This window comes from Nicotiana sylvestris, chromosome 3 (genome assembly GCF_000393655.2).
Source record: "Nicotiana sylvestris chromosome 3, ASM39365v2, whole genome shotgun sequence".
Taxonomy (NCBI): Eukaryota; Viridiplantae; Streptophyta; class Magnoliopsida; order Solanales; family Solanaceae; genus Nicotiana; species Nicotiana sylvestris.
The window spans coordinates 10919602-10932367 of record NC_091059.1 but is presented as its reverse complement, the minus strand read 5'-3'; the positions used below and the strand labels follow the sequence as shown (position 1 = coordinate 10932367).

Sequence of the window (12766 nt, the reverse complement as noted above, 5' to 3'; positions counted from 1 at the left end):
TAGATTTTGATGTGATATTGGGTATGGATTGGTTATCTCCGTGTCGTGTTATTCTAGAATGTTGTGCTAAGACGGCAGCGTTGGCTATGCCGGGGATGCCACGAATTGAGTGGCGAGGTTCAACGGATTATGTTTCCAATAGGCGATTTCATACATTTTTGAGGACCCAGCAGATGGTTGGGAAGGGTTGTCTTTTTTTTATTTGGCCTTCGTGAGGGATGTTAGTACAGAGACTCATACCATTGATTCAATTCTGGTGGTGAGGGATTTTCCGAATGTGTTTCCTACTGTTGGGCTTGTCTCCAGATAGGGTTGTTGATTTCGGTATCGATTTGGTGTCGGGCACCATATCGTATGGCACCGGCGGAGTTAAAGGAGTTGAAGGAGCAACTTTAGGAGCTCCTTGATAAGGGGTTCATTGGTAGGCCTATATGGATGTGTGTTCTGCATCGAGTTGGCTTTGTTGACTCCGAATTGCTATTGTTGAGGGATGTGTTGATTCGATTATTATTGAGCTTCTTAGTGTTCTAGGGTGATCTATGAGTTACTTTTCCGTGTTGCGAGGCGTTATGAGTTGTTGGTTATAGGCCTATATGGTGCGGTTCTATTGGGGTCTCATAGTAGATTTCAAGCGGGAAGAGTATTAGGTATTTGTCGGTGGCTGGCGTATTGGCTATGTCCTTTCGGGTTTGTGTGGTATAATGTCAGTTGCTTCTCCGTGGTTATGATGATTCACTTTTGGTACTAGGCATCAAATTGCGCATGGTAGTTGAATTTGAGAATGGTGACGTGAGGCGTTTCATGAAGGCCAATATTTGGATAGGGTCGCGTATTGCAGCGAAGTTATATGGAGGTATGATCCTCCGGTTTTGATTCGTGTGTTCTGGTTCTACGGTGTGTGATGAATTCTTAGCATCGTGTTATGGTAGTACTAGTGAGCTTGCGGTACAACTCTTTTATTTGAGTCACTTTCCATGATTTGAGTATATTTGGACTGTTGCTTATTGGTGCACGGGTTGCACAGGTTGTGGCTTGAGATTGTATCGATGTGTCATGTCACTAGAGTAGCCGTATTGGATGATATGAGGTCGTTGGGATATTGAATGAATACTATCGGATTCGATTTCTGCATGTTGGAAGGATAATATCGATGTTCGGCTTTGAAATTTACTATGGTCCTTGCCAAAAGAGAGGGAGCTTCATGAATGGTTGATCTGAGGAATGATTATGACTTTCTACGTGTTTGATTCATCATTGGCAATATACGAAAGTGCTGGAATAAGGCTTTATTTGATAAGATGTTTATTATCGGTATACGGTTGTTTTGAGCAACTACTATGATTAGAAGTTATCTCTACGAGTGTCTGAGTTATGTGGTATATCATGTAACTGCATCTTGGGTACGAATATGGTTTGATACAACTTGTTCGGACTTATTAAGTGTATAGATGTGAGATTCAGATCCTATGGATAATTTCGGAAGTGGAAATTTGGTTCTAAGGTTTATGGGCTTGGTTAGATTGCGAAATTTCAATTATGTTGTGCTATCGGACCTATATGGGATGAGGTGATGTGGGATCACCCCCCGGTATGTGCATAGTGAAGTTACATGGCGATTTGATGGCTTTTGAAACAACTCTGGGCACGTTCGAGGACAAACGTATGTTTATGTGGGGGGATGTAACAACCCGATCGGTCATTTTAAGCATTTGCACTTCGCTCGACAGTTCTCGGGCATGACTAGCCCAATGTGATGTATTATGACTTACGTAATTCGTCGGTTTTGGCTTTTAGGATAATCAGAATAGATTTGAAAGAACAATTCTCAGTTTAAAGCTTTAAATTGGAAATGGTTTGACCAAGTTTTGAATTCATAGTATTCGATTTTGGATTTAGATTTTTTATGATTCAGATAGCTTCGTTAAGTGATTTGGGACTTAGGAGCGTGATCAGAATGCATTTTGGATATCCGTGGTAGATTTAGGCTTGAATTGGCGAAATTGAAATTTTGGTGTTTTTCGGTTGGTAGTGGAAATTTGGATATCGGGGTCGGAATGGAATTCTGAAAATTGGAGAAGGTCCGTTGTATCATTTGTGACGTGTGTGCAAAATTCCAGGTCATTTGGAGGTGATTTGAAAGGTTTCGACGTCGTTTGTAGAATTTTAAAAGTTCATAAGTTATTAGGATTGAATCCTAGGTTGATTTAGTGTTTTGGCGATGTTTTGAGTGTTTCAAAGGTTCGACTATGTTCATGTGTTGATATAAGACTTGTTGGTATTATTGGTTGAGGTCTCGAGGTCCTCGGGATGATTTCAGATGGTTAACAGAGAGTCTGGATGAGGAATAAGGCAGCTGAAGCTGCTGCTTATGATATTTTCGCACCTGCGGAGTGGGAACCGCAGGTGCGATGTTCGCAGATGCGGAAGATGATCGCGGATGCGGGATTTTCAAGAGCTAAGGTAGAAGGCGCAGGTGCGGATAGTGGGGCGCACCTACGAGACCGCAAGTGCGGTATTGTGATCGCAGAAGTGGTTTTTGAGGGCATTAGTGTGAACCGGACCTCCGATGGATTTTCCGTACGTGCGGCGTCACAGAAGTGACAGTTTTGACCGCAGATGCAGTATCTCTGGGCAGAAAGTATAAATTGTGGACTTCGCGAATTTTGGTTCATTTTCCACCATTTTAGTCGGCTTTAGAGCTTTTGAGAGCGATTTTGAGGAGGAATTCAAGGGTTTATAAGTAAGGTAAGTTGCTTGAGCCCTAATACTCGTATATGTGAGGATTTCCCGTTGTTTAATCATGTAATTATTGGAATTTAAGGGTTAAAATTGGAGAATTAGGGCTTGAATTTGGAGAGTTTTCATTGGGGATTTGAGGGGCCATTTGAGGTCCGATTTTGATGTTCTTGGTATATATAGACTCATGGGAATATAAGGATTCTAGTGATGTAATTTTTATCGAATTCCGAGATGTGGGCCCGGGGGTCGGGTTTGAGTCATTTTCAGGATTTTTGGGTTAATTCGATTATTTTTTCTTGGGCTTTGTTCCTTTAGCGTATATTGATGTTAATATACTGATTTTGGTTAGAGTTAGAGCATTCGGACACCGAGTCGAGAGGCAAAAGCATCACAAGTTAGAGTTTGGACCGGTTTGAGGTAAGTAATAATTGTAAATGTTGTCTTGAGGGTATGAAACACCTGATTTCACATCGTTTTACTACTTTGAGGTGGAACACATGGTAGCGACAAGCGTGGGGTCGTGCACCATTGGAGATTGTGACTTGGTCCGTCCCATACGACTATTAAGTCGCGTATTTTGATTTTTGATACTATTGTGTTTTGGAAAGTATTCTTATGTTTTGGGCTGGATGCCATATTTGGGCCTCGTGTCAACTGTTTGGACCCTTAACGGCTTTCTTTACTGAAAATTCCTCAATGTTTTGATTTAATAACTGTACTCAGTCATGCTATGATTTACTGATTTCATAACTCAGTCTTATTTACACTAATTTAATGCATAAATGGTATTTTAACTGAGCATCCTGTGTTACTGTAGCCCGAGTGGCTTGAAAGGTTTTTGACTGAGTGAGGACAAGGGCCTGTGTTGTGAGGATATCATGGGATCGGGCTGCGCGTCGCAACATGTTGTACTGGTTTGTGATATATGACAGGCCGAGGGCCTAATTTATTATGCCACGAGGTGGCTTGTTATGTGAGGCCGAGGGCCTAATTGATTATGCCACAAGATGGCTTGTTATAGCGCTTGGGCTATAGGAGCCCCTCCAGAATCTGAACACCCCCGGTGAGCGCGGGTACCCAGTGTGAGTGATGTGATATTGCCTGAGGGGCTATTTTTGATTTATGTTGTTGTCCGATGGGCTGATTACGAGTGATTGTGAGGTAGCTTGAGGGGCTTCTTCTGTTGATATTTTGCCCGAGGGGCGGTTTATGTTTCATTTTGCCCGATGGGCTGTATACGAGTGAGTTTTTGCCCGAGGGGCCAATTATGTTTTTATCATTTCTACTCACTGTTTCATCACTTGATTGAAATTTGCTGAAAGATGTTTTAAATGGATTTTTCACATCTTTAAAGGATTTCTACCCTAAACTGGATTTTTAACAAAATGATTTGATTTATATATTGTTTTGGAAACACAATGTGCTTACTGTGGTGTTATGATGTAGATTATGTGTTTTCTTACTGCTCAGCTTTCATTTACGTTTATTACTTACTGAGTTGGCGTACTCACATTACTCCCTGCACCTTGTGTGCAGATCCAGGAGTTGTGGGTCTTGATAGAGAGCGCTAATCGTTCATTCAGCAGGTCTTGGAGTCGACAAGGTAGTTGCATGGCTGTTCTTCTCCCTCATATCTCCCCTAGATTTCGTTAGTGTGTCTTCCAGATTTTGTTAGACTTTATTGTACTTAGACAGAGTTGTTGTTGCTCGTGACTTGTGACACCCCGATGTTGGACTTGTGTATTCATTTCGCACTGATTATTTAGACTTATATTATGAAATTTCTTGTTAATTAATGGTTTAAAAATGATCTTTATAGAATAATGGTTTGATTCGGGAATTGTATCGGCTGGCCTAGTTTCCCGATAGGCATCATCACGACCTGGTCGGTTTTAAGGTCGTGACATTTTCCTTGCTCTCAGACAATGGCATTAACAAGTATGAATCAAATGAGTTCGAGTCTAGTGGCTACAAATGGTAGTACTTCTCATCATTAACTTTATAAATTTGTTAAAACTTCAACCTTATTTTTGTCTTTGTTCTTGATAGTTGCTTATGAGATTCTGATTTCTGTCATGGACAATCTTTTAGTTGATGATAAGCTCCACACCACTCATATGTTTGCTTGCCTTGACATAATGTAACAATAGTATGGGCACTTAATAGAAATCCTTTAAATTAAGCAAAAGCTACCGATATTTGACTAATCTGTCGCACTCAGGCCTCCATGTAACACGGGCACTAAACTGAAGATGTTGCCTTATTTGCACTATGTAACACATATTCATAGGAGATCTTGGAGACCTGAAGGGTCTAAAGGCAAGCTTTCTAAGATTAATTTAAGCTTAAACGTGTGCGTCATACTGTGTTGCTCCGACTCTCCGAAAATATCAATGGGTGTGTGTTGGTTCCTCCAAATATAATGTATTTTTAAAGGATCCGCGCCACATCATAACCTAAATTGTATAAATGTTTTCATATATATATATATATATATATATATATATATATATATATATATATATCTGTTGGTTCTAAACAAAGAAGTCATTGCCTCTATACTGGGAGAAGACATTACTGCTCATCTTATGTTGCTATAATGGATGTTTGTGTGTTAAATTTTGATGAGTGGGGGCAGGAAGAATTTATAGAATCTTTTAACATATGCACTTGCAATAAGTAACCAAATTAATGGTCATGAATCATTTTATGTTGAGCTACAATTTGCTTAATCTTCCAATTTGCCTAATGCACCTATGTTCAGCTAGTATGGATACTAGTACATGAATAAGTGAATGTTAAATAAACCTACTAGAATTGACCATACAGTTAGTAGGTTAATACCTATATATATGCTATACACATATCTGACTCCATGACAGATTTCTATGAACTGAATATGCTTATTTCAGATATGTGAACTTAGTCGGCACAAGTTTTTGGGTCCATGTACCATAGATTGATAATTCATGAATGCAATAAGAGAAAGCTATCAGCTATGAAGGGATTGGACAAGGAAATCTTTGTTGAAGCATTGATCTTTTTTCTGTTTGTCATTGTTTAGCTTGGATTATAGTACAATGGTGTAGCATACTTGACATACTGCCTTCTTCCATAACAAAAGAAGGATCTGCACATGGTGTTTATTAACTTGGAGAAAACGTATGACAAGGTCCCTAGGGAGGTGCTATGGAGATGTCTGGAGTCAAACGATGTGCCGGTAGCTTACATTAGAGCGATCAAAGACATGTATGATGGAGCTAAGATTAGGGTTAGGATTGCGGGAGGAAACTCAGAGCATTTCCCGGTTGTTACGGGGTTATACCAAGGATCTGCGCTTAGCCCATTCTTATTTGTCTTGGTGATGGATGCACTGACACACCATATTTAAGGGGAAGTGCCATGATGAATGTTATTCGCTGATGACATAATTCTGATTGATGAGACGCGAGACGATGTTAATGAGAGCTTGGAGATTTGGAGACATGCTCTCGAGTCTAAAAGTTTCAAGTTGAGCAGGACTAAGACATAGTACCTGGAGTGCAAGTTCAGTGCTGACAAGAAAGTGGCATCGATACTCAAAGGTAAGTTTTATAGAGCGGTGGTTAGACTGGCCATGTTGTATTGGGCAGAGTATTGGCTGGTTAAGAACTCTCATATCCAAAATATGAATGTAGCAGAGATGATGATGTTGAGGTGGATGTCCGGGTACACTAGGATGGATAAGAATGAAAATATTCGGGAGAAGGTGGGCATGACCCTTGTGGATGACAAGATGTGAGAAGCGAGACTCAGATGGTTTGGGCATGTGCAGAGGAGAAGCCTTGATGATCCGGTGAGCAGGTGTAAGCGGTTGCCTTTAGTGTGTACGAGAAGAGGTAGAGAGTGGCCTAAGAAGTATTCGGGAGAGGTCATCAGGCAAGACATGTCACGATTTTAGATTTCCGAGGACATGTTATTGATAGGCAGGTCTGGAGGTCGAGCATTAGGGTTGTAGGCTAGGGGATAGTCAAGATTTTTCTACTTCATACAAAGGGTTAGGCGGGTTTGATAGGGTTGATCTTAGAGACTTAGACGGCTTGTGGTTAATGTAGAGTCCACACTATCCTTTCTGTTTTCTATAGCCCCAGACCTTAATTGCTGGTTATTGTTATTGTATGTCATCTATTTTATGATTTTTATGATGCTGTGTCACGACCCGAATTTCCCACCTTCGGGAGTTATGATGGCGCCTACCAGTGAAAGCTAGGCAAGTCAAAGATTTCAATTATTTTACCCTTTTCATTTTTAATCCCTTATAATTGTAAATTAACATTTTATAAACAGCGAAAATTAATAAAGTGGAAGAATAAAATTTAACAATTAAGCCAATACCAATACAAATCTATAATATAAACCACCCAGATCTGGTGTCACAATCTCACGGACTATCTAAGAAAACTACAAATAAAGTCTAAACAAGAAATTACATGTCTGTCTTTGGAATATAAAAGAATAGAAAGAAACTAGATAGGGAGGGGACGCCAAGTCATGCGGACGTCTGCAGGTCTACCTTGGGTTTCCTGGTGGACTGAAGGCAGCAACCCCTAGCTAAGGTCTGTATGCTCCAGTAGCGGGATCTGCACAAAAGAGTGCAGAGTATAGCATCAGCACAACCGACCCCATGTGCTGGTAAGTGTTGAGCCTAACCTCGGCGAAGTAGTGATGAGGCTAGGACAAGACTATCAAATAAACCTCTGTAGTTTAAAGCATATACGACAAGTAATAATAACGGAAACTAGCAATTAAAGATGGGAAGGGGAACATGTTGCGGGGGGGGGGGGGAGGGAGGGAATATCAAGTACCAACAGTAACTCAGGAGAAAAACATAAAGAACATTATAAAGTTCGCTTCAGTAAAAATAAGGAAACAGTAACAAATCAATATCCACTTTTATTATTTATTGTTGCGTCGTGCAACCAGATTCAAATCATATAACATTGTTGCAGCGTGCAACCCGATCCAATCATATATCACTGTTGCGGCGTGCAACCCGATCCAATCATATATCATTGTTGTGGTATGCAACCCGACCCCACCTGTCCTCCCTTATTACTCAATATTGTGGCATGCAATCCGATCCCATATAATATTGTTGCGGCGTGCAACCCGATCCCAATATACAATTCAACACCAATCACAAAAGAATCCCGACAAGGGAACAATAAGGAAACAACAATATACCGGCAAGGGAATCAACAATGAGAATAAACACATCTCGGCAAAGGAACCAACGTTAAGAATTAAATACATCCTGACACGGGAATCAGCTATAACCAAACTTGTACCAACATTCAACGTCACAAATGAAACCTCAACTGGAACCAATACTCAACAATAAATAATACCACGAGAATAATCATAATTCTTGCCCAACACGGAGAATCAACAACTTATGCATTTGTAGTACTTGTTAAGAACACAACGATTACAATTTAAGACTCACTGTAATGCTTGACAACAACATATAGATACTCATCACCACACCTATACGTCGTACACTACACTAGCACATAGCAAATAAAGCACAATACCTAATTCCTAAAGCTAAGGTTAGACCAAATAATTACCTCGAATTTCCACGGCCAACTCAAGCCTCAAACACCGATTTTCCTTTAGAATTTGCCTCCAAATTACTCGTATCTAGTCCAAATTAATTTAACAACATCAATAAATGCTAAAGAATTCATACCCAATGCTTAACTATATGTTTTCTATCATTTTTCCCAAAAAGTCAAAAATCGACCTCGGGCCTGCTTGGTCAAAACTCGAGGTTCAGAACAAAACCCGATCATCCATTCACCAACACAACAACAACAACAACAACAACCCAGTGTAATCCCACAAGTGGGGTCTGGGGAGGGTAATATGTACGCAGACCTTAACTCTACCCCGAGGGGCAGAGAGGCTGTTTCTAGGAGACCCTCGGCTCAAAGAGGCAACAAGATACACTATATTAGTACTATCAATAGACTCATAATAAAACAACATAAAGTACCACAAAATCCATAACATAACATAAATACCATACAAAACAAAGTACCAGCAATATAAGAGGTATAAGAAATACGAGAAATATGTAAGGTATTAATACACAGAAGATAAAACCCATCATCAGTAGTTGATCAATATCAGCCTAAGACTAATTCTTAACTGGCTAAATATGCAATTAGTTTCGAAATCCGACCCCAAAATGAGGTCTAAATTCTAGTTATTCAAAAATCCCTAACTCTACCCAAATTCCCAATTTCTACCATAAAAACCCTAAATATTTGGATGAAGATTGATGAAATGCAATGAGAAATTGAAAGAAAAAGGTTTAGAATCATATATCAATGTTTTGGGGAAGAACTTGTTCCTTGAAAATCGCCTTAATGCTCTCTAGTTTTGAAAATATGAAAATATGGGCTAAATCCCGACATGGCTATTGTTTTAAGTGCTGGGCGTGAGAACAGTGTCGCGATCGTGAAGAGCTGCTAGAAGTGGACATACGCGATCCCGAGTTCCTCTACGCGTTCGCGAAGGGTTGGCCCCCCTGACCTTCGCGTTCGTGGGCCTGTGAACGCGTTTGCGTAGAAGAACGACAACATCCCAGCCCCACCTCCAATTTACTATACACGATCGCGGGAAATGGGTCGGTTCGCGTAGAGCAGCCACCCAGTGCCCCGCGTTCGCGTCCCTCACTTCGCGTTCGCATAGAACAAATTGCACCCCAAGCCCAGTTCCCTTTCGTGATCGCGTGAGTCACTACGCGATCGCGATGCACAAAAGGTCTGTGCACCAGAAGCAGCAAATCTGCAACTTTTCTAAGTGTAAAAACCTTCTGAAACTCACCCGAGCTCTCGGGGCTCCAAACCAAACATCATATGGACTTACTCGTGCGATCAAATCGCCAAATTAACACCTTTAACAACGAATTTAGCATCAAAATCAAAGAAAAATCTCATGAACTCTAAAGTTCCATTTTTAACAACTGAGGGTCCGATTCACGTCATATCAAGTCTGTTTCTTACCAAATTTTACAGGCTGAACCTAAATACCATATAAGACTTGTACGGGGATCCGGAAATAAAATACGAGCCCGATACCATAAATTTCAAATACATTTAAATTTCCAAAAACTCTTAAAATTTCAATTAAACAATTTTCTTCAAAAATTCATTTCTCGGGCTTGGGACCTCCGAATTCAATTCCGGGCATACGACCAAGTCTCATATTTTTTCACGGACTCTCCAGGATTCTCAAATCACGGGTCCAGGTCCGTTTACCCAAAATGTTGACCGAAGTCAACTTAAATTCAATTTTTAAAGGCCAAATTAGCATTTTCATCAAATTTTCACATAAAAGCGTTCCGGATATACGCCCGGATTGTGCACGCAAATTGAGGTGAGATAAAAGGAGGCTTTTAAGGCCTCAGAACATAGAATTTACTTGTAAATCAAGTGATGACCTTTTGTCCTCGAACGGACATAGAAAAGAAGTACCTGGGTCGGGGAAAAGATAGGGATATCGGCTCCACATATCGGACTCAAACTCCAAGGTAGCTGCCTCGACAGGCTAACCTCTCCACTTAACACGAACAAAAGGGTAATTATTTGATCTCAACTGACGAACCTGCCTGTCCAAAATGATCACCAGCTCCTCCTCAAAGGTCAAATCATTGTCCAACTGGACAGTACAGAAGTCTAACACGTGGGATGGATCGCCGTGATTCTTCTGAAGCATGGACACATGAAACACTGGGTGTACGACTGATAAACTCTGCGACAACGCAAATCTGTAAGCCACCTCTCCCACTCGTTCAAGAATCTCAAAAGGACCAACGAACCTAGGGCTTATCTTACCCTTCTTCCTAAATCTCATCACGCCATTCATGGGCGACACCCGGAGAAACACCCGCTCTCCGACCATAAATGCCACATCACGAACCTTGCGGTCGGTATAACTCTTCTGCTTGGACTGAGCTGTATGAAACCTATCTTGAATGATCTTAACCTTAACCAAGGCATCCTGAACTAACTCTATACATAACAACTGATCCTGTCTCAGCTCAAACCATCCAACTGGCAACCGACACCACCTACCATATAGTGCCTCATAGGGAGGCATCTGAATGCTCGACTGGTAGCTATTGTTGTAGGCAAACTCTGCTAATGGCAAGAACAGATCCCAAGAACCTACAAAGTCAATAACACATGCTTGGAGCATATCCTCCAAAATCTGAATAGTATGCTCGGACTGTCCGTCCGTCTGAGGATGAAATGCTGTGCTCATCTCATCTGTGTGCCCATCTCACGCTGAACCGCCCTCCAGAAATGCAAGGTAAACTATGTACCTTTATCAGAAATGATAGACAGAAGCACCCCATGAAGATGAACAATCTCCCGGATATAGATCTCAGCTAACCTCTCAGAAATATAGGAGACTGCCACAGGAATGAAATGTGCTAACTTGGTCAGCCTATCAACCATAACCCATACTACATCGAACTTCTTCTAAGTCCCTGGGAGTCCAACAATGAAATCCATAGTGATACGCTCGCACTTCCACTCAGGAAGCTCAATCCTCTGAAACAAACCACCAGGTCTCTAATGCTCGTACTTTACCTGCTGACAGTTCAAACACCGAGCTACATAGGCAACAATGTCCTTTTTCATCCTCCTCCACCAATAATGCTGCCATAAATCATGATACATCTTGGCAGCGCCCATATGAATAAAATACTGGGAACTATGGGCCTCCTCAAGAATCAACTCACAAAGTCCATCCATATTAGGCACACAAATACGACCATGCATCCTCAGAACTCCATCATCTCCAACTGTACCCTATTTGGCACCCTCGTGCCGCACCGTGTCCCTAAGGACAAGCAAATGAGGATCATCATACTGCTGATCTCTGAAACGCTCAAATAATGAAAAACGAGCGACTGTGCAAGTTAGCACACGGCTGGGCTCAAAAATTTCCAACCTCACGAACTAATTGGCCAAAGCCTGAAAATCCAAAGCAAGAGGTCTCTTACCAACTAGAATATACGCAAGGCTGCCCACTGGCTGACTTCCTACTCAATGCATCGGCCACTACATTGGCCTTTCCCGGATGATACAAGATGGTGATATCATAATCTTTCAACAGCTCAAACCACCTCCTCTGCCTCAAATTTAGCTCCTCCTACTTGAACACGTATTTCAAACTCTTGTGATCCGTGAACACCTCACATGACATGCCATGCAAATAGTGCCTCCAAATCTTCAGCGCGTGAACAATGGCTGCTAACTCCAAATCATGGACTGGATAATTCTTCTCCTGGATCTTCAACTGTCATGAAGCATATGCAATAACATTGCCATTCTACATCAATACTGCACCAAGTCCAATGCGCGATGTATCACAATACACTTTATATGGCCCTGAACCTGTAAGCAAAACCAACACTGGCGCCGTAGTCAAAACTCTCTTGAGCTTCTGAAAGCTCGCCTCACATTCATCTGACCACCTAAACTGGGCACCATTTTGGGTCAACCTGGTCATCGGGGCTACAATAGATGAAAACCCCTCCAAAACCTGATGGTAATAACCCGCCAAACCCAAGAAACTCCGGATCTCCATAGCTGATGTGAATCTAGGCTAGTCTTTGACTGCCGCAATCTTCTTAGGATCCACCTGAATACCATCTGCTGATACAACATGACCCAAAATGCAACCAAACGCAACCAAAACTCACACTTTGAAAACTTGGCATACAACTGACTATCCCTTAGAGTCTGAAGAATGACTCGAAGATGCTGCTCGTGCTCCTCCCTGTCACACCTCCTTTTTTCATCTACACCCGCAAGAGCGTAAAGGAGTTTTTCCATTTAAAGGACAATCGGAACGGGATTTAATTATTAATTATTCAGAGTCACCACTTGGGAGATTAATGGTGTCCCAAGTCACCGGTTGAATCCCGAACTGAGGAAATTTATGACTCTGTTAACAGTCCGCGAAC

General features: G+C 41.4%; 1 protein-coding gene across 1 annotated transcript in view; it reads right to left on the bottom strand.

Moving 5' to 3' along the window:
• The window catches only part of LOC138887039 (uncharacterized), a 33701-nt gene extending 22452 nt beyond the window's left edge, over positions 1-11249 (bottom strand). Inside the window, exons 1-2 of the mRNA XM_070168751.1 lie at positions 11114-11249; positions 10623-10955 (exon numbers count right to left, since the gene is read on the bottom strand). Of these exons, the coding sequence (XP_070024852.1) occupies positions 10623-10955; positions 11114-11249 (469 nt within the window). The remainder of the gene's footprint in view (positions 1-10622; positions 10956-11113) is intronic.
• Positions 11250-12766: the final 1517 nt, after the last annotated feature.